This window comes from Nothoprocta perdicaria, unplaced genomic scaffold, assembly GCF_003342845.1.
Source record: "Nothoprocta perdicaria isolate Ctin4 unplaced genomic scaffold, notPer1 scaffold_10, whole genome shotgun sequence".
NCBI lineage: Eukaryota > Metazoa > Chordata > Aves > Tinamiformes > Tinamidae > Nothoprocta > Nothoprocta perdicaria.
Window position 1 is genome coordinate 1279421 of NW_020454094.1, and position 19020 is coordinate 1298440.

General features: G+C 39.4%; 1 protein-coding gene across 2 annotated transcripts; it reads left to right on the forward strand.

Moving 5' to 3' along the window:
- The first annotated feature begins 927 nt into the window (after window positions 1-927).
- On the forward strand, window positions 928-17018 carry ACAA2 (acetyl-CoA acyltransferase 2). Of its 2 annotated transcripts, none has more exons than XM_026039923.1 (10): window positions 928-971; window positions 4081-4247; window positions 6622-6750; window positions 8355-8471; window positions 9950-10097; window positions 11714-11889; window positions 12819-12948; window positions 15361-15431; window positions 16041-16195; window positions 16413-17018. In XM_026039923.1, exons 1-10 carry the CDS (start codon window positions 956-958, stop codon window positions 16495-16497), a joined length of 1194 nt encoding a protein of 397 aa, XP_025895708.1. In that variant the 5' UTR covers window positions 928-955; the 3' UTR covers window positions 16498-17018. The 2 variants fall into 2 exon arrangements, with proteins under 2 accessions (XP_025895708.1, XP_025895702.1); XM_026039917.1 differs by lacking the exon at window positions 928-971 and adding an exon at window positions 3277-3353.
- Window positions 17019-19020: the final 2002 nt, after the last annotated feature.

The following is a 19020-nucleotide window of genomic DNA, read 5'->3' on the forward strand; positions in this document are numbered from 1 at the left end:
TAAATTTACAACAACGTGAATGTTAAATAAACAATCCCTAGAGTGTATTCCCAAGCGAGCATGTAATTTATTTTAAAAATGTAAGTGCCAGTGAGCAAAGACGTTCAAATTAAGTTGGAGTGAAAAACAACAAAATTATCTAAAAAATGTGATGTAACAGTGCAATGCCTAGGTGTTTTTTTTCTTTTTTTTTCTTTTTTTTTTTTTTTGGTTCGTTTTTGTTTTATTTATTTTTTTTGTTCTGGAGTTTGTGACATCCCTTTACTGCAACTTGTGAAGGTTCTGGCCGCTCTGCAAAAGCTGAATGATGCACGGGAGTGAATGCTGCGGATGAAATAAATGCTACAGCTGCCGTCTTGAACAAATCTGTAAACTACACCTTTGTTTATAGGAAAATGCTTGTAATAGTCAGTGTAATATTCAGCTGTGGATAAAAAGAAAAAAAAGAAAATTTGTGAAATAAACACTTCTAAAGAAATCGTGACTTTATCAAAAATGGGAATGTAAGTTTTTTTCTAATGTATATCATTTATATATTTTATGTTATAAAAATATAAATATATACTCTATATAAACATATATCACGCATATATATCACATATACACACGATATTTATTTTATATATATGTAATATAGGGCGAAGTTGCGAGTGGACAGGCCTACAGGTCCGCAGTTGCCAGGCAACAGCCACGCGCCGCCCTGCGTTTCCGCAGCCGCCGATTCCCCGGAGCGCGCGCCGGCTGTCGAAAGAGAAGGCCGAGGAAAAAACAAAAGAAGAGACAAAACCTGAAATCTAAAATAAATTACAAAAATAAAATACGTGCTTTTCACCTCTACTGCCCGCGGCGCGGGTATCTCTCGGCCCCACCCCGCGGCGGCGCGGCGAATTCGCGGCTGCGGACGCGCAGGGTAGCGGGGGGCGGTGGCGGCAGTGGCGGCTGAGGCGGCGCGGCCATGGCGCTCCTGAGGGGTGAGGCGCGACCTGGCGGAAAGGGGAGAGAAAGGGGCAAAAAGAGGAGGAAAAGGGGCAAAAAAGGGGGTCCCGGCTGCTCAGCGTGGCCGTGGGGAGGTGTCCGGTGGCTGCCCCTGAGGGGAGGCCGCGTTGGGGCTGCGCTGCTGCGAGTTGTCGCCGCTGTGGGGTGGCCGGGGCGGGCAGTTTAAAATAACAACATGAATGTGCTTGTATATCTGTTAATTAAACACGTCTGCRTGCAAAAACCTAGAAAATTTTATGTGTAAAGGTTCCTTTTGCTGTCGTCTGACAGTTGGCTCTGCTGGCAGCAATAGCGCAGGATAAAGTCATTTTATAAGTTCTCCTGGTTCCTAAGTTTTCCATGTTAAAAATACTTGAGGCTGTAGGCGCTTTAAATTTTGTGCCTCTTAAAAATAAGACATTTGCCACCTACTTAGCTTGCAGTACTTAATACCTACTTTGTTTAAAAAACAAACATGAAACTTACTGACATGGGTATTTTTTCATATTTTGCAGTGTTCTGCTACTTGCCAAGTTGTCTAAATAATAACAGAAATCATGGCTTGAAGTTCAGCAATGAAGGGCAGTTTTGGCACCATTTCAGTGTTTTGTTTTGCTCTACAGAGGTGGATGGTAGAGGGGACAGCTTTGCCTGTTTACTTATTTGATCTTTGTTTTTGGTGCCTAATTCAGGATTTTTTCTCATATCTTGGCACTGTGTTTTTCATGCACTGTTCTTGTGGCTTAATTTTTTGAGGTTAATGGCTGTTTTTTAAATGTTTAAAATAGGATTTGACCACTACTTTCATATGAAGTGTTGAGGAGTTAGTGAATATTTCAGTTCTAGATAACTAAATACATTAACTAAGTAATGACCGTAAACAAACCCGTGTTAGCAGATGTCTTAAATCAAATGTATTGCAAGGATTCAGGGTGACCTTTGCTCCATAGCCCCCAAAGTTTCCAGTGCTGCTCTGCATGTTTTTCATAGCAGTCTGCTCTCCGCTAGTGTATATCAGCTTGGAAAATAGTGATGACCTTGGGAATCTTAGAGTGGTAATGGRTGTGAAAGAGCCTCCTCCTCTCAGCCTTTCCTGCTGTTCTTTCATCCTTTCTTGCTCAGGACTTGAGCTACCCTTTGCCCCTTCTGGTATGCAGCTGTTCCACGGAGGGAGTGGTGTTTGTAGGTCTCTCCTATCAAGCAAAATCAGGCTCTTGAGTAATTCCCCTCATCACTTCAGCACAACTCCACACTAGAAGCAGTTGTGCTTGTTCCTCTGCCCCAGGTAGTTCAGCCTTTAGTCTGTAATTGCTGTTTTATTGATCCACCAGAAAGCAAATCTGACCACAGGAACTGATCTAAATGAAAATTAGCCCCTCTCTCTCTCTCTCTCTCTCTCTCCTGCTTCTGAATTTCTTTCAGCTACCTCGGTGGTCTGGAGTAGTTTTTTGACCTGCAGTGCTGTTGCAGAGAAGTGGGTTGCAGTGAACAGCCTAGTGAAAGAGAGGGAGATAAGTGTGAGCGTAAAAGGAAGGTATAAAGTAAATTCCACCTCCAGACTGATTACAACACTGTGTAGYTGATTCAGCAAATAACATAGATAACCAACCACCTGGCCAAAAAGGAAGAGCAAGTTTGATCTGTTTTTCAGTGGCCCTGCAAAGCCTTGCAACCAGGAGAAGGAGGGAGAGAAATCAGGCCTATTGATACATATATTAAAAAAAAATGTTGATAATGTTTAATGAGGAAGTAAGCTTGTAGTTAATAAAATACTTATGGAGTTTCACAGGTTGTTTAGTAGTAGTTTCTAGCCCACATGGTCTTCCAAGGGCATTCATTCTGTGTTTCAGATCCCAACACTGTGTTCCTATCCTTGCCAGCAGAGCAAGTGTGACCTTCACCCATTTGGAAAGGCCCCTTCTGTAACTCATGCAGTCTGGGCTCCAAACACATGAGCAACAGAGGGGAGCACCCTCTCTCTGCCAAACTAGCCGAAGAGTTTGCATCGCCCAGATTGCAGAAAACAGCCTGAAGGCAACCCTGTGGCATTCACAAGTAGCATAAGGAACAGGTGTTTTGCTTTAGCTACTTTCGCATCCTTACTTATCCCTATAGTGTTGCTTAAAATAATTGTAGATGTTCTYGTGGCAGCAGCAGGGAAGAAGGGGGCGGGTGAGCTCTGCTGCTCAACTGGGCGAAAGTTCACAGGCTGCCTCACGTGGCAGGGAGCTGCTGTGCCAGATAGTCCAGAGGTCTTTGGCTTGGTTTAAAGACAATGCTGARGCTCTTTCTGACCAACTCGTTTATTCATGTGTGCCTTGCACGGGCTCTTTCTTTCTACTGAATGCTGTCTTTTCTCCTCAGAAACTGGAAGGCAGGTGCCAAGACAGTTTAGATGATCTATATCATTATCAAAGTATCACTGTGCTTTTGATTATAGAATAYTTTTGCTCTGAAGTTAAAGGAATCAAAGTTAAAAGGGAGCTTAAATTTTACTCTGTGTGAAAACTATGTCAGTGTTTACATTTCAGAATATAAGCCTGTGATTACATTTCAGAATATAAACCAGCAATGTACTGTAGGATGAYAGAACTTGTGTTTTCCAAAAGGCCTTTTGTGTTTTTTTCCTTAACCAACAGATTATATCACAGTTGCTCATTATAGCATTTCATGAATCCCACTCTGATGCTTTTAGTACAATAACACTGAAGTCTGGTATGATATGGCAGCCTGCTTTGTCTGCTCTATATTCAAACTATTTTTTTTCCCTTTTTCTGTTTTTTTCCCCAAACCTATTCTTGAAAAAGAGTTATTCCCAGCATCTTCTCAGCTTTTCCTTCTGCCCACTGATTCTGTGTAAAGTGCTGCTATAACCTTGTCTTATCTTGAAATGTTGTTCAAGAGGCTCTTGTGAATTATTTGTTTGAGGGCAACCTGCTGATTTTATGCTTGGCTTAGTTGCTGTGTCTGCTTACCTATACAAAACCTTTTGATTCATTTGCTTTGCCACAGGTCTGTCTGATAGCTGACATAAATGCAAATAAAGGAACTTAGCTGTCTTCTCCCCTGTTACTTCCTTACGGATAATCCTTGCTTGTGTTGCAGGTGTTTTCATTGTTGCAGCGAAGCGAACTCCCTTTGGTGCCTATGGAGGTTTGCTGAAGGACTTCACAGCCATAGACCTGGCAGAACACGCTGCCCGGGCGGCACTAGCAGCCGGCAAGGTCCCTCCTGAGATCGTTGACAGTGTCATTGTTGGCAATGTCATGCAGGTTGGTGACATGGAAAATGTGCTGGTCGTTGATTATTTCAGTCATCTATTTCAGTGTGATTCTATAGGTAATCACTTCTGATTTGCAGCCAAGAATAATCAAAGGGGTGAAAATGGAATGAATGAGCATTCATAGTGTAGTGTTTCCTGCTCGTATTTAAAGGACTTAAATTTGTGGGACTTGATTTGTGACATTACTGGAGCAAGATTTATCTTCCAGTTTTAGTTCCTCAGAGCCAGTTTAAAGCAGGACAAGCTGATCTTCTCTAAAATGTGGATTCAGTAAACCCTGAGTGGCTAATCCCTGGTTCATTTTTCTTATTTTAATGAGTTGAGCCATGTAGCATAATGAACAGTGAGTTGTCACTGGGTTGTATAAATCCTTTTCTTTCTGGAGACTTAACTGGTTTGAGCCCCTTCCCATTGAATTTTCTCTGTAGATTTTTTTAAGTGACTGTAATTGCACTTTGATCTTGAAGGATACGTGTCTTAACTTGCAGAAGCATTTGGGGAATTGTGTCTTTCCCAGGGGGCTTGTGATGTGGATGCRATTGAATGCATTGTGCCAGCACTGCAAAACTGCAGATATCCGCATATCTAGATCAGAGAATAGAATAGAATAGAATATTTAAGGTTGGAAGGGACCTCTAGAGATCATCTAGTCCAACCTTCCTGCTCAAGCAGGCACACCTASMGCATGTGGCACAGGGTGGCATCCAGGCGGGTTTGGAAGACCTCCAGAGTAGGAGACTCCACARCCTCCCTGGGCAGCCTGTTCCACTGCTCTGTYACCCTMACAGTRAAGAAGTTGCTCCTCASCTGGAGACGGAACTTCTTRTGCTTCAGYTTGTGGCCATTACCCCTCGTCCTATTGCTGGCCACCAGTGAGAACAGCCTGTCCCCTTCCTCCCTGCATTCTCCCTTCCTGAACTTATACATATTRATCATATCCCCTCTGAGCCTTCTCTTCTCCAGGCTTTGTTTTAGAGGCTTTGTTTTAGGCAAGAAAGCCAAGAATGTTCTTCTGTTTTGTTTTGTTTTTTGACTTCACCATATTAGGTACTGATATATTGCTTGCAGTATTTACTGTGTTAAAGGTGCAGAAGAAACAAATGCCAGAGAAATTTCACAATAAATGAACAAGCATATTCTGTTCCTTCTTAAGAACTTTCAGCCAAAAAAGGTAGCTTTTGTTTTCCTTTTACAGCTACCAGCTGAGCTTCTTTTAGTCAACTTTTTATTTTTTTGTAAGAATTATCTGTGGTCTAGAGTAGCAGACAAACTGCAGCATTCACATCTCACCTAATGTTTTCACATAATAGATAATATTTTTGCTAATAAAAATGTATCTTTTCACATTGAAATAAAATTTCTTTTCCCTTGCTTCATATCTAGCTCCTCCACCCCAGTAGATTTTCTTTTAGTGATGTTTTGTAAGTATTATTTAATTAAATATAAATAACAATGACCATTTTAAATCTCCCTTCTTCAGCAGAATAGTCTTGGGTTACATGTTTCTTCTGAACTTCCATTTCAGATAGCTTTGTGCTCAGAACTATGTCTTAATAATACATGTTAGCTTGGGCCATGGTCCCCTGGAGCAGTTTTCTTTTTGGAAAAGATCCATAGCAGGGTTGTTGTAATTCAATCTTTTGGGCTCTTCCTGTGCTCTAGTCAGTCATGTGCCGACTCAGCAGTCAAAGTGCAGCTGCCAAATCAGTTTTGTTTTATGCYATGATGAATTTTGGCTTATTGAAGGAGTGGATCTAAAACAGACTCATCTGTGTATGGTACAAATAGAAGGGTGATATAACCATCTTTGAAGAAGGAATTTGATTTTGCTGTTAGAACAGAGCTGTGTGCATTGAAATTTCAGATATATATGATACTTCACGAAGCGGAGATGAAACAGCAATGCTGTCTTTTCTCATTGCCTGTTTTTTGGAGGGCCTATCCACATTAACCTGAGCAGTTTTAATTTATCTTGATATAATAATTGCTTTCTAGTTCATATCTGGTCTTTTGTCATCCCACTGTGTCTAAACTGATTTGAAATGAAGGTATAAGCAAAACGTAAGATATTGTTAAGTCACAGACTTCAGGATCTTTCCAGCTGCAGTACTTTTTTTTCAGTATGATGTCTGACTCTTAGGACAGAGTTTCTTTGAAATACATGTTTTGACATTGGCCTTTGATCATATAGGGAGGTGTTTTCTGAAATGAGTCAGAGTGTTTCTTATGAGTAGTAGAATTGCTGTTGAGCAGAGAGCTCTCCTTTCAGTGATTTAATGACAACATTCACATTTTTGAGCAAGACTTTTACTTCCCAAAGAGATAAAGAGCCTAACAAAATCTCTCCTTTGTTTTATCTGCAGACCTCCTCAGATGCTATTTATATTGCAAGACATGTTGGTTTACGTGTGGGAATTCCTATCCCGGTTCCAGCCCTCACTGTCAACAGACTTTGTGGCTCTGGTTTCCAGTCCATTGCCAATGGATGTCAGGTAGAAAGCCCTTTCTTTCTATATTTCTGCATTAGCTTTAGCCCTTTGTCACATTGTTAACTTGAGAGGAGAGACTTGTTTGGAAACACATAGTGTGTGTTTGGGTGAGTATTATCATGGATTTTTATTTACCGCTGGTCAAGACTTGCTGTTGTCCTGCATGTTTGTGTTCAGTAGTTCAGCTAGCACAGCACTGATTTTGTGGATGGTTTTAGAAAACCATCATTGAAGTTATTTTGAGTTTAATGGAAGGAATGCAATAAGTGCTAACTCAGTTATGCAGCAGTTGCATTCTGCAAGTGCAGTTGATTGGTTGTTAAGTGTTCTTGCAATCAAATCTCTTTGTTCATTTTGTCACTAATGCTTTGTTTTTCGTAAAAATGCTGATGTGAGCTCTCTCTGCTGATCACAGAGAAGTGTTGCTCTTGTTTTCTATTTTTAACACAGTATTTAYTCTCAGCCAAAAAAATACCTTTTACTCTATTTTCAGAAAAGAAACAGCACAATTTTTACTCTAATAGCAATTAATCATTATGGTGATTTTTTATTTAGTTTGATTGGTTGGTTGGTCAAGGAGGAAAGAATCTATGAAAACTGAGGTTTTTTTTTTTTGTAAATATTTGAGCAGCCTTATAGTTAAAAAAAAAATCTGTTAGCTGGAGAATTATTTCAGATCTAATCCTCTAGAGAAGAATGTGGAAAGCAATGCAGAGTTAAAGTTATAAGTTTACAATAATATTCACCTGGCTGTTCTTTCTAATGATCTAGAAAAGTCTAAACATACAAGGAGAATTAATCTCTGTTTAAAAAATCAAAATCTTTTGGGAATTTTTGATCACCTACATTGAAAGAGTACTCAAAAGTTCCTTTCCAAATTCAATATTTCCTCAAGATAGCTAATGTCAGCTATAGAAGTTATTAAGGAATAGTAAATACTAAGTTTTTTAATATTAATTAATTTACTATTTAGTAGTTATTAACTAGTTATGTCAAGTGCGTGTCAAGGTATTTTATCTGCTTCCATTCCACTGCAGAAATATTCTGGTTAAGTGGATCATTTTAAGGAAGCAATATTTTAAAATGCCAGGACATGCACTTGGGAGATAGGGATATGCCAATGAGTTGGGCCCAGTTTCAGATTTTGAGGTTTGATTTCCTTCAGAGAGGATTGCATGTGGAGAGAAAACAGGTTACTCCCGCCCCCCCAAAAAAATTGGTTTTATTGTACTAATATTAAAAAAAAAAAAAAAAAAAAAAGAGGCCAAACATCATTTAACTCAACCATCTCAACCATGCAAGAATGGCAGAGCTTAATAACTTTCTTCTTTTCTCCTTAGTCCTGTCACAGACAGGTACCCTTGTTCTCTTCTTTTTCTCATGGATATAATCCTACTGCATTGACAGCTGGGTGAATGAGCACATRTTAAAGGTGGCAGAACCCTCTCTTAATAGAGAGGTCTATAGGTCTATACCCTTCATAAATATATGCATAAATAATTTTGTGTGTGGCTTTGCAGGTGACAAAGTACTTTCCTAAGCAGTTGTTACTGTCTTCTGAYAATTGCAAACTAACTGCTGGATCTGTTTTGTTTTTGTGTTGACAGGAAATCTGCCTTAATGACTCAGAAGTGGTTCTCTGTGGTGGAGCTGAAAATATGAGCCAGGCTCCTTACGCTGTTCGAAACATTCGGTTTGGAGTCAAATTAGGAACAGATATCAAGGTTTAATATTACCCTCTTTTTCCTTTGAATAAAGTCATATTTACAGAGCAACAGAAATATTGGACACATAAGCGCTGTAGTCTTGTAAATGAAGTCATTGGAGATAGATCCAAATTCAGTTGATAAAGCATTTAGCAAGTATTGAGACATTAAAAAAGCAGTTCAGGTAGTTTTTGTTAAGAATACCATTTTTTCTAAAGTTTTCAAAAATATATCTGAGTTTGTGAAAACTATATATGAATTCCTGTCCCGTGTGAAATGGATCATTAAACTCCTGCATACAAAACTTAATTCACTTGGTATATTCCATCAAAGTAGTGCATATATAACATAAAAACTTCTCTGTTGTCAGAGGGTGAGATATAGAGGCACATAAAGAGTTTAGGTAAAGGTAGTAGGGCTAGCGRTGGAGCGTAGACTGGTAGAGAACACATATGCCTCCGAGTTGTAAGCATCTTTCAATTTAAACCTGAAAAACTGGAGTTAAATGTATTGACAGAGAAATTATTCTACCAAAGAAGAATTCTCAGTGAATACAGTGGAAAATTTGCAGAAGGGAGCATTTCTGCCGTGATAATTACTGTTTACTCAGCAGGTCTTAACCAAATCAAACTCTCAGATTAGGAAATCAGTATCTTTAAATATTTCATCTTTTTTTTTTTTTTTTTAATTTTTTTTATTCTCCTCTGCACTGTTTTCACAATGTGAAATATGTTAGACTACCCTTCCAGTGAATCCTCTGTGGCACTGCGACAGCCTCAGTCTTGGCAGAAAGCCCCTTAAAAAGTTGCTGGTCACAGTCAGCTTCCACAGGTGACATGAGATCCTTATTGTGAAGATAACTGAATTACACAGTTAGACATGTAAGAGTGATTTGTCTTGGAGAATTGTACTTGTCAGAGACAAATGTGGGACACCTAGCTGGACTGCTTGGGCATGCCTTTATTAGGTTAAGTGAATTTAAAATTTGCTGTTTTCTCATGACACCTTTTACCCACAGAAAGTTTTAATTCAAATGTGGTGGAGATTTTAACTGGCATTAGAGGAAGAGCTAATGAGTCAATAACTTGCTGTGATTTTTCACACTTCCTCACTGTTCATTCTTGCTACCAGATATGTTTTCTCATAGCTCATTAGTAAGTAATTCATATAGCAGTGTATATTCATATGCACTGAAAAACTAAAAAACATAGGCTTTTCCCAAACCTGTTAGAGTGACAATATAAATGAAAGGAGCTACACTAGGACAAAACATAGAGTAATTAAAATAACACACAAAGTCTTACGTGCACCTTTGCTTTGTGTTTGTTCTAATTAAAGTGTCTATAGGTAACCTGACTTAATTTTGCAAAGTGACATTGGCTTCTGAGAGGCTAGTGAGTAATTAAAAGCTACTAATGTTAAAATTACTGCATTATTACTGCATATTAAATGTTAAAATTATTACTGCATAATAATTTTAATTATGTCCAGTGCAGATGGAAGACACGATGTGGTCAAGTCTGACTGACATGCACGTTAAAATACCTATGGCAGTTACAGCTGAAAACCTGGCAGTAAAATACAACATCACACGGGAGGACTGTGACCGATACGCAATGAAAACACAACAGAGATGCAAAGCTGGTTAGTAATTCCGGGAGTGGGATGTTACTTGGTATCAATTTCCAGTCTGATTTTTGTAATTTTAAAATCCTTTAGTGTGTGTGTGTGTGTGTGTGGTCTTTCAGTCTCCTTGATAAAACACATGACTATAGACGTCAAAGATTGTTAAGATGGTAATAGCAGTGCCACGTCACAGGTCTGTTCTTCAGATCCTGGACCAAACGGAGCTCCCTTAGTGGCGGGAAGAGAAGAGGCCATCACCTGCTTCTAAACAGTTTGGGGAATTATTTAAAATAGTAGGCAGCAAAACATGATCTTATTTTAAATTTAATTTTATTGTGGCGAAATGTATGTGATCTTATTCAGTAAATTTACTCATTTTTGTGACAACAGCTACCACTGTGTGAAGTACTGAGGTCGCCTCTAAAACCTATACTAGGATACATGGCTGCCTTAATCTTGGTATCTTATAAGGGGATATTCCCTTTGTTCTGCCCAAACAGGAACATTGTTTCCCTCTTTGGTGGTAGTTGTGTGTTGCTGGTAGGTGTGATGCCACGCTGTCCTATAAGAAGTTAGTGTTGTTCCCCTTTGTTTTCTTTTCAGCCATACAAACTGCATTTTGCTTTGAACACAAAAGGGTTGCAAAAGATGTTATATGAACTGAGTGTTTTCCTGTTCCCCACAATCTACTGAGGAGTCAGATGTAGTCCCAAGTCATAGAAGTAGTGTATCTTGCAGAACATTTCTCTATCTCCTGAATAGTGAGATTTACAAAGGCAAAAAAGTAACATTTTAAAATCCAAAATTGTTCTGTATACACAGACCAATGCGTCTTGGATGGCCTGGTGTATGTAGTTGTTTTGCTTTACTGGCTATATCAATAATTAATCAAATCTTTATAAGAATGTTGTAAACACAGCAGATAAGTAATTCACTTTGAAGTCTTTCTGTTGAAAACACAAGTGTATTTTTACCTGGGAAAAGCTCCTGAAAGTTCAGAGAAGTAAGGTAACTTTGCTATGGTGGTATTGTTAGCTGTAACATTTTAGTGTAATCTGCCTTTTGATACAAAGATACTGTAATTCATGTATCTTCGTTTGTCCTGTGAGACAAGTAACCCACTCCAGGAGGGCTGAAATTTGAATTGAATTGAAAATACTGAGTAAGTGGAGTGTCTTATCAGCAGGCTGAGGATAGAGATCGACAGAGAAGATGTGGCTCAGTATTTTTCCCCCTTCCTATCCAAGTGGAATTTCTACTTTCTTGACCCTTGGAAAACTACAGAACAATAGAATAAAACAGAATCATGGAGGTTTGTAGCAAAAATAAATCTAGTCATTAAAAAAAAAGTCAAGTTGTTTAAACCTGAAATAGCCCTGTAATATTCAAGATTTTTTTCAGAGAATTTTGAGAGTGGTTTTGTATGGCTTATACCAGTTTCTAAAAAAACAAACAGTAAAACCCCAACTAGTCTTTTTAAACAAAATATAAGTTTAAAAAGAACTGTTCCTGAACTCCTGGTTCAAACAGAGAGAAACTTATATATACATGAAAATGAGATTATTGGTCATTCTGGGCAATTACACACTACTGTTTTTGTCACAGGTCTTTTTCTTTCCTTTTTGTGGTTGTAGCTTCCGATGCTGGTTACTTCAATGAGGAGATGGCACCAGTTGAAGTGAAAACAAAAAAAGGGAAAGAAAGCCTGCAAAAGGATGAGCACCCGCGACCCGAGACCACGCTGGAACAATTGGCAAAACTTCCACCTGTCTTTAAGAAGGATGGAACAGTCACTGCTGGGAATGCCTCAGTGAGTATGTCGAAGTCTTGGATTGCGAGGTGTCACCTCTGAAGTTCTCTAGGCTTCTTATTACTGTACTTCTCCCTTCCTGAGCAATCTGTAGCTGTCAGAGTTGTCTTTTGCCAGGAGGGCTTTCTGATTTTGCCACTGAATTGCAGCACGCAACTTGTCCCTGGGTGACTATTCCAGTCCCTGGATGCTGAGAGATCCTTCAGCCTGCTCCTATGACCTAGAATACTTTGTAGTGTCACTGCCCTTTTGTCAAGACATCCACATTTTTTTCGTCAGCTTTGGATATGTATGTAATTGATGTCTGCTCTCTCTGTCTATGGCCCTGCTGCAATTAACTATTCTTTCCTTTAGGAGTTACTGAACATTCGCTTTACAAATCACTTAGATGTTTACTGGGCGTATTGCTGCTCAGCTCTGTACCACACTTAGTATCCCCTGTGGTCCAAAACACATTTTTCTCCTACTTAGTGTAGACCAGGAGTTTAGCAGCTTGTCCCTAGGGACTTTTCCCTTTATAGGCATTATCTTAATCAGTTGATTGATGGGTTTGGGGTTACAGTCTGAATGCCTGCCTGAAATAGCTGATAGCCACGCCGAATACTGGTGTCTAAAAAGTGACTTTTAATTTTAAAACATATACATTATTCAACATCAATATTGTCTTTACAAGTCTACAAAAAGATGTTTCCAGTGCAAGGGAGACTTTTAGTGGCAAAAAAGGTGGCTTACTTTTCTAAAATACTTAAATAAACATCTGTATTTACCTTTGTTTCACAGTCCACAGAGTAGCAGAAGATTGTGGCTTGATAAACTAATACAGTTGTGTATTAAAAGTTAATAACAACTGCTTGATTCCATTCTTAAGAAGAGCATACTTAGTTTAAAGTGTTTTTTCCACTGAGAATGATTTTCTCTTTTATTCCCAGGGTGTGTGTGATGGCGGTGGAGCAATCATCATCGCCAGTGAAGCAGCACTTAAAAAGCACAGCCTCACTCCCTTGGCAAGGATAGTAGCTTATCACGCATCGGGCTGCGACCCTAACATAATGGGCATTGGTAAGCTGCAATAAAGCACATATTTATTTGTGAAGTAATATTCAAATATTCTTGTGGGGAATAAAAATGGTTAAAATATGCTTGTGGGGAATAAGGGAGGGAGGCTGCAGTGTGCTGAGTCTGGTAGTTCTGATAGAGACACTGTCCATCTCTCTCTTATCAGTGTGGCTTTTACCACAGAGTGCTATGTATTTTGACTTAYAGGGTATGTGCAATGACCTGTAGGTGTTAATACTGAACTACTGAACTATACTCTCTGCCATGCATCATTTTTTTCACTTGCTCTCTCTGTTACTCAGTAAGTCAAAACAGTAGAGGCTCTTCCTTTCTTTTTTTAAAAGACTGTTTTCTCTTCCAATCCACCTGTGTTTCCCAGAAGCTTTAAATCCCATTCTACATGTATAACTTTGAGTTGTCTTTCTCACTTCTTGCTGTGGGAGTACTGACTGTGTATCCCTTTCAGCTGCTACTCAGTTGTGCAGTGAAGAATGCAGTCCAGTAAACAACTTGAGGTGTTATTTTGGAGAATCAACTGCTTTTTCCATTAGCCCCGTATTTTATGCTTTCTAATCAAACTGTTAAGTGCAAATGAACCCTCAAAGCTGGTCCAGACACCCCAGGATTTTTGCCCTATTTTCTGTTTGTAGACAGCATTGTATTCCAGCATTTCTTTTCCCTTCTGCCAGAGCAGCAATTGTTGGCTGGTTTCATGTGGCCGTGGAAATGCAAATGAAGCTTTGTCGGGTTTGCTTTCTTGTTCAGGCAATCCTACCAACCCAGCTCTTCAAGGAAATGTGGAGGGAGGGTTTCTTTCCCCAGACTTCATGCTTCCATTGTGCTTTCCAAACTAGCCCATTCTTCCCAGGTCAGGCAACTCTTTTAGCCTGTTTAAAAACTTCATAAATCACATGGAGAAATGGTTAGTATCGTAACTCTTAAACAGCACAGCTTGTCTGCAGCTACTCAGAGAGTCCAAATGAGATTCATAGACATGACTGAAATGGATCTGAGAACAGGGGAGTTTAGAGTTGCATATTGATAGTTTTAGGGAGCCCTTCCTCATGGTTTCTGGTGAGAGAATTCATTAGCTTAAAAAGTCTCCTTAATGGTCTGTATATTTTCTGTATGAGATCTTGCCATTACTCTGCCACATACGGGTGTGCTCAAATCAGTATATAACAAGATGCATAAAAGATCTAGTGTTAAGCCTGTATCTTTCTCATGATCCACTGAACTTTGAACTGGGCCCCTTTATCTCTCACAGAATCACAGAATGCCTGAGGTTGGAAGGGACCTCTAGAGATCATCTAGTCCAACCCCCCTGCTTAAGCAGGGACACCTAGAGCATTTCCTGTCTCTTCGATCAGTCTCTTGTTTTTATTTTCATTTTTTGATTTATCAATACCATTTTTGTTACTGAGATGCTTAAATAGCATTTTTGGGATTGTTTTCATTCCCTGCTTGAGCAGGAGGGTTGGACTAGATGATCTCTAGAGGTTCCTTCCAACCTTAGCCATTCTGAGATTCCTTTTTTTTATGATCAGCTCCTATCTAACATCATGATATCTTTGTCCTGCAGGTTGCATACCTAAGTAGCCCTTTCAAATTCTCTTTAAGTGTCTCTTTCACTAGGTAGCTCTGCTTTGAGAATGAACTCCCCTAGTGAATTAGATAAATTTGCAGATGTCGTTTTTTTTCCAGAGGATGATTTTATTACCCAGCTCAGTTAATGCTCTCCAAAAACACAGATTCACAGATTCACAGAATATTTAAGGTTGGAAGGGACCTCTACAGATCATCTAGTCCAACCTTCCTGCTCAGGCAGGCACACCTACAGCATGTAGCAGGCACACCTACAGCATGTAAAAAACGTTAGTGATTTTGGTTGGTTGGTTTGATCTGGGTCAAAGGAATTTATTTGTTTATTTTTTAAACTAGAAGGCTTATGGGTAAGTTGTATTTAACCCTCCAAATCAGTAATCCTCATAAGGTAAACATATCCCACCAATCTTCAGAAATCCTGTCTTTTTGTTTTTATTTTGTTAATTTGGAAGTAGCAAGTGGTAGAGACTGAGGCAAAGACTCCTGGAGAGGAGAACACCTCAGAAGAGTCTTGAGATTGTTTTGGTGACTGTAAGTCCTCTTGATTTAGAAGTTATGTGTTTACCAACCTAGCTGTGCAGAAGTAATGACATTTCTAATCTACCTGTCCCTGTCTGGAGAAAGATGAGAGAGAGGTAGGAGTTTTCTTACCACCTAATAAAGCAGGTGATGGGCATATCCAGAATTCATTGGCTCAGTTAAGGGTCATGAGGTAGGTAAGCTGATGAGGCTTTATGAGGCTATCCTAGGAATGACATTTTTGAAAGCCTTTTCCTTTTTTTATTAATTGTGCATACATTTCCCAAATAGGCCCTGTACCTGCGATTACTGAAGTCCTGAAGAAGGCAGGACTGACCCTGAAGGACATGGATTTGGTGGAGGTAAGGAGGTTAACAGGGACGGGGAGGCTACTGTCCACCTTTAGAGCAGGAACATTCCACTTGCAATGTGCAGCCTGTCATTGCGAGGGAGGTGTTCCTGCATGCCCAGAGCTTGCTTGTCCCGACTCACATCCCTGCCTTCTGACCAGCCGATTTCTTCCATGCAGAAGATCTGAGGCACATGGAAACTGAAAATCATTTGAAAGCAAAACAGAAAGTATTCTCAGGTGACCTATGGTTACTCTATTGGCTGGATTATTAGTGTTTTATTTAAGGTAATTGAAAGGTAATTGATTTGTGAACAATGCAATTTTTTCGCTAGAAAAGTAGGCTCTTCACAAACACACTGTATCAGAATATATCACACTTTTTCTATAAAATAGGCTACGTATTTGAGCTGTGTACGTGTCAAGGATTCGAACTTAGAGTTGGTTGGAGTGGCAGTTTTTACATCATCCAAATACACCTTTAAAAACAGAGGATTTAGTATTTTTTACTTAAAACGTCCAGGAGAAGTGCACCTCATTCATCCTTGTATGCAAACATGCTGCTGAAAGCTACAGTAGAAAGTGAAGCAGGAACAGTTGTGTTGTTTCCCTGGTGTTTTAGGTGAATGAGGCATTTGCGCCCCAGTACCTGGCAGTTGAAAAAGTCTTGGGCCTTGACCCTGAAAAAACTAATGTCAACGGAGGTGCCATCGCAATCGGTCATCCTTTGGCTGCCTCAGGATCACGGATCACAGCTCATCTGGTTCACGAATTAAGGTATGTACACAGTTTTTCTACAGAGATATTTCATAGTCAGTTCCAGCTTTATAATATTTCTTCAAAAAATCAAGATTTTATGTATTCTGAAACCTCATCTTTAATGGAGTTTCTCTAACATTTGAATAGCTGATAGCTACTTCCCTTTCATAAAATCAGGAGATCTGCTATGGTCTTGTAAACACATCTCACTTTGGCTGTTACTTTTTCTGTGTAGGCGCCGTGGTGGGAAATACGCAGTCGGGTCAGCTTGCATTGGAGGTGGCCAAGGCATTGCTGTCATCATTGAGAACACAGCCTGAGGGATTCTGGAGACTTCACTGGTGCACAGATTCATAATTCCCCCCCAAAAAAACAATGCCTGTTGTGAAGATAAAGGCTCACTACCTCCCCTTCGTTTGGTGCCATTCCTGCAAGGTGGAGGAATGGCCGAGAAGTCTGACTTCTGAAAAAGAAAATTATGTTTCTCTAAGCGAATAAAGTGTAAAGCCAATATAATAGCCAATAACACCAAATAAAGTGTAAAGACATCTTACACTGATGAAACAGTTTCTAAAAACCTCTTTTCAATCAATGTAAATGCATTTCTGTAGGCAAAATTCTTTTAATTTCCTGAGGAAAATGCCTATCAGTCTTTCACCAAACCTGCCTTAAAATAGCAATACAGCTTTTTAAGCAAGTGTTGGTTTAAATTTTCTTCTCTCAGCTACTTGTGCTGCCTGATACATGTACTACTTTTGCCATGCAGAAAGGTGAAAATTTAATTGTAGACCTTCTGAAGTATACACTGATTGTAGGTTCATAATCTACAATTAATTGTAGATTATGTACATTGTAACTTGTACCCTGTTGCTTTGCAGGGGGAAAGAAAATGAGAGAAAGCTAAATTTTCCACTGTGCCTTCAAAAGAACAATAAATGGAAGTAAAAAAAAAAATAGAGCCTGATGGTTTTCTTAAAAACGCAAATTACTGTGAGAATTGTTAGTCAGTAAGTGTTATTTGAGATGCTGCTTTTCCTGACTGAGGAGTACTTGGTATTTACCAGGTAATTTGTGGAGAACTGACAAATCTGCAAGCCTTCCAAGACAGAGTGAGCTGCACGCAACTAGTGCTGTGTGGTGTCACTCATTTCTTGACTTCTTCTTATGGTAYTGTCCTTATCCCTCGGTCACCTAACACTTCTCATAGCCTGTACTGTGCTTTGTGGACTAGAATAGTAGCAAACACTTAATCTATACTGTAATATTTTTTTTCTCTTTCTCTATTCCCATCAAAATACTGTTTTACTGCAGGTTGTTCCTGCCACACCGCTGGCATGAGCTGTGAGGATTGTGAAAGAGATCATTCAAAACGAGACTGTCCAGCTTTGCAGGAAATTCAGGATATAGCAGGTATTGTTAGAGTTAGTTGAAGGGTGCTGATCCCTCTTTCTGGAATTTCCTACGGACACAATGTATTTAATATTTTCAGAGATCTTTTTTTTCCAAGACCTCTTCCCTGAGGAGCAACCATTTTTTTTCAGAGCTCATCACAGTGTAGGTACAGTAAAGAATAGGCCCCTTCATGCACTTAATTTTGCCCCCAATGTTTTCCCTTTTTATTACTCAGTGTTTTGAAATGCACCTTTAATTCCAGCCATGACAGCTGGAATTTGATCATCCTAAATAATTATGTATTTTCTTCAAAAAGCATCATGATGTTCACTCCTTTTTTTTCCAGGCAGCTTATTAATGTTATCAGCACAGATGATTGTACATCCTGCTAGTTACCTCTCTTTGCTTATATATCATACCAAGGTATATTCTGCTGTTTCCCAGCAATGTATAATATATACAACAGTAATTGTAGCATTATTATTATGCTTTGGGAAATGAAGATGACTTGCTGACGCTAGTTTGTATAGGAGAAATTAAAGCCTCCTAGAAGGAGCAGAAGATAGGGAAGGTTTAAGGAGAAAACTTATTTGTTGGGTGTTCCAAGTTTGTACAGGACTATTTTTGTATGAGTAAGCTATATTATAAAATATAAGGAAAGTGGGTTTTTTTGTTCCTGAAATGCATGAGAAAACACTTGTAGGAAGTATTCACTGTACTTGGAAAGCTTTCCARATTTGCTCATAAATGTAGTTCAACTTTCTACCGCAGGGAGGTGCATTGTAGACACCTTACAGCTCTGGAGCCAGTTAACTTTGAATTACTCGAAGTTTCAGGTCCARTTTTTGCCTTTAGTGAGTTTCAAACAGGCAGGTACCAATACACCAGTTCAAACCCTGCAGTGAATTTGCAGTGAATTAGAAATTGCATTTACAGTTTTACGGAGCAAATTCCAACCGCAGTTGGAGAGGACTCATTCAACAAAATGATGAGAGAAGTGATGAACCTGACTGAAGATTAAGAGACCAGATTATGTCTTTCCTTTGTCCAGAAAATGAGCTCATTAAACCTTAGCCCTAAGCAATTATATGGGGGAGAGAGAGAGAGCTAAAAAAGCAGGGAGCTCTGATGGGGCAGACTTACCTGCTGCCCAGCTTYTTAGATTACAAATTAGAAGTTGTATTTTGCTGCTGGTGGGAAGCCTAATACAGATGTGGTGGATTTTGTTTGTTTGTTTGTGTTTTAAAAAAGGAAAATAATAATAATCTTGAAGCTCCTACAAAGCATCAGCTTCAGGCAAGGTTATAGTTGTGACAAGTTCTTCCCTGCTCCTCAAATCCAGACTTTTTCCATGTGGTCRGAGGCTGTGGAGCTGGGCAGGGCTCCGTCTAGTCTCTCCTTGCGGCGTCAGTGCTGCCTGGCCGGGTCAGCCGGAGGGGACCCGASGGGGA

Bases quoted from the DNA above. Each gene is read 5' to 3' on its own strand.
- ACAA2 (XM_026039917.1), top strand. From the start codon at position 3,320: ATGCTGTCTTTTCTCCTCAGAAACTGGAAGGCAG. The intron at 10,098-11,713 runs GTTAGTAATTCC...TTGTGGTTGTAG, and splicing joins ACAACAGAGATGCAAAGCTG to CTTCCGATGCTGGTTACTTC. The intron at 12,949-15,360 runs GTAAGCTGCAAT...TTTCCCAAATAG, and splicing joins CCCTAACATAATGGGCATTG to GCCCTGTACCTGCGATTACT.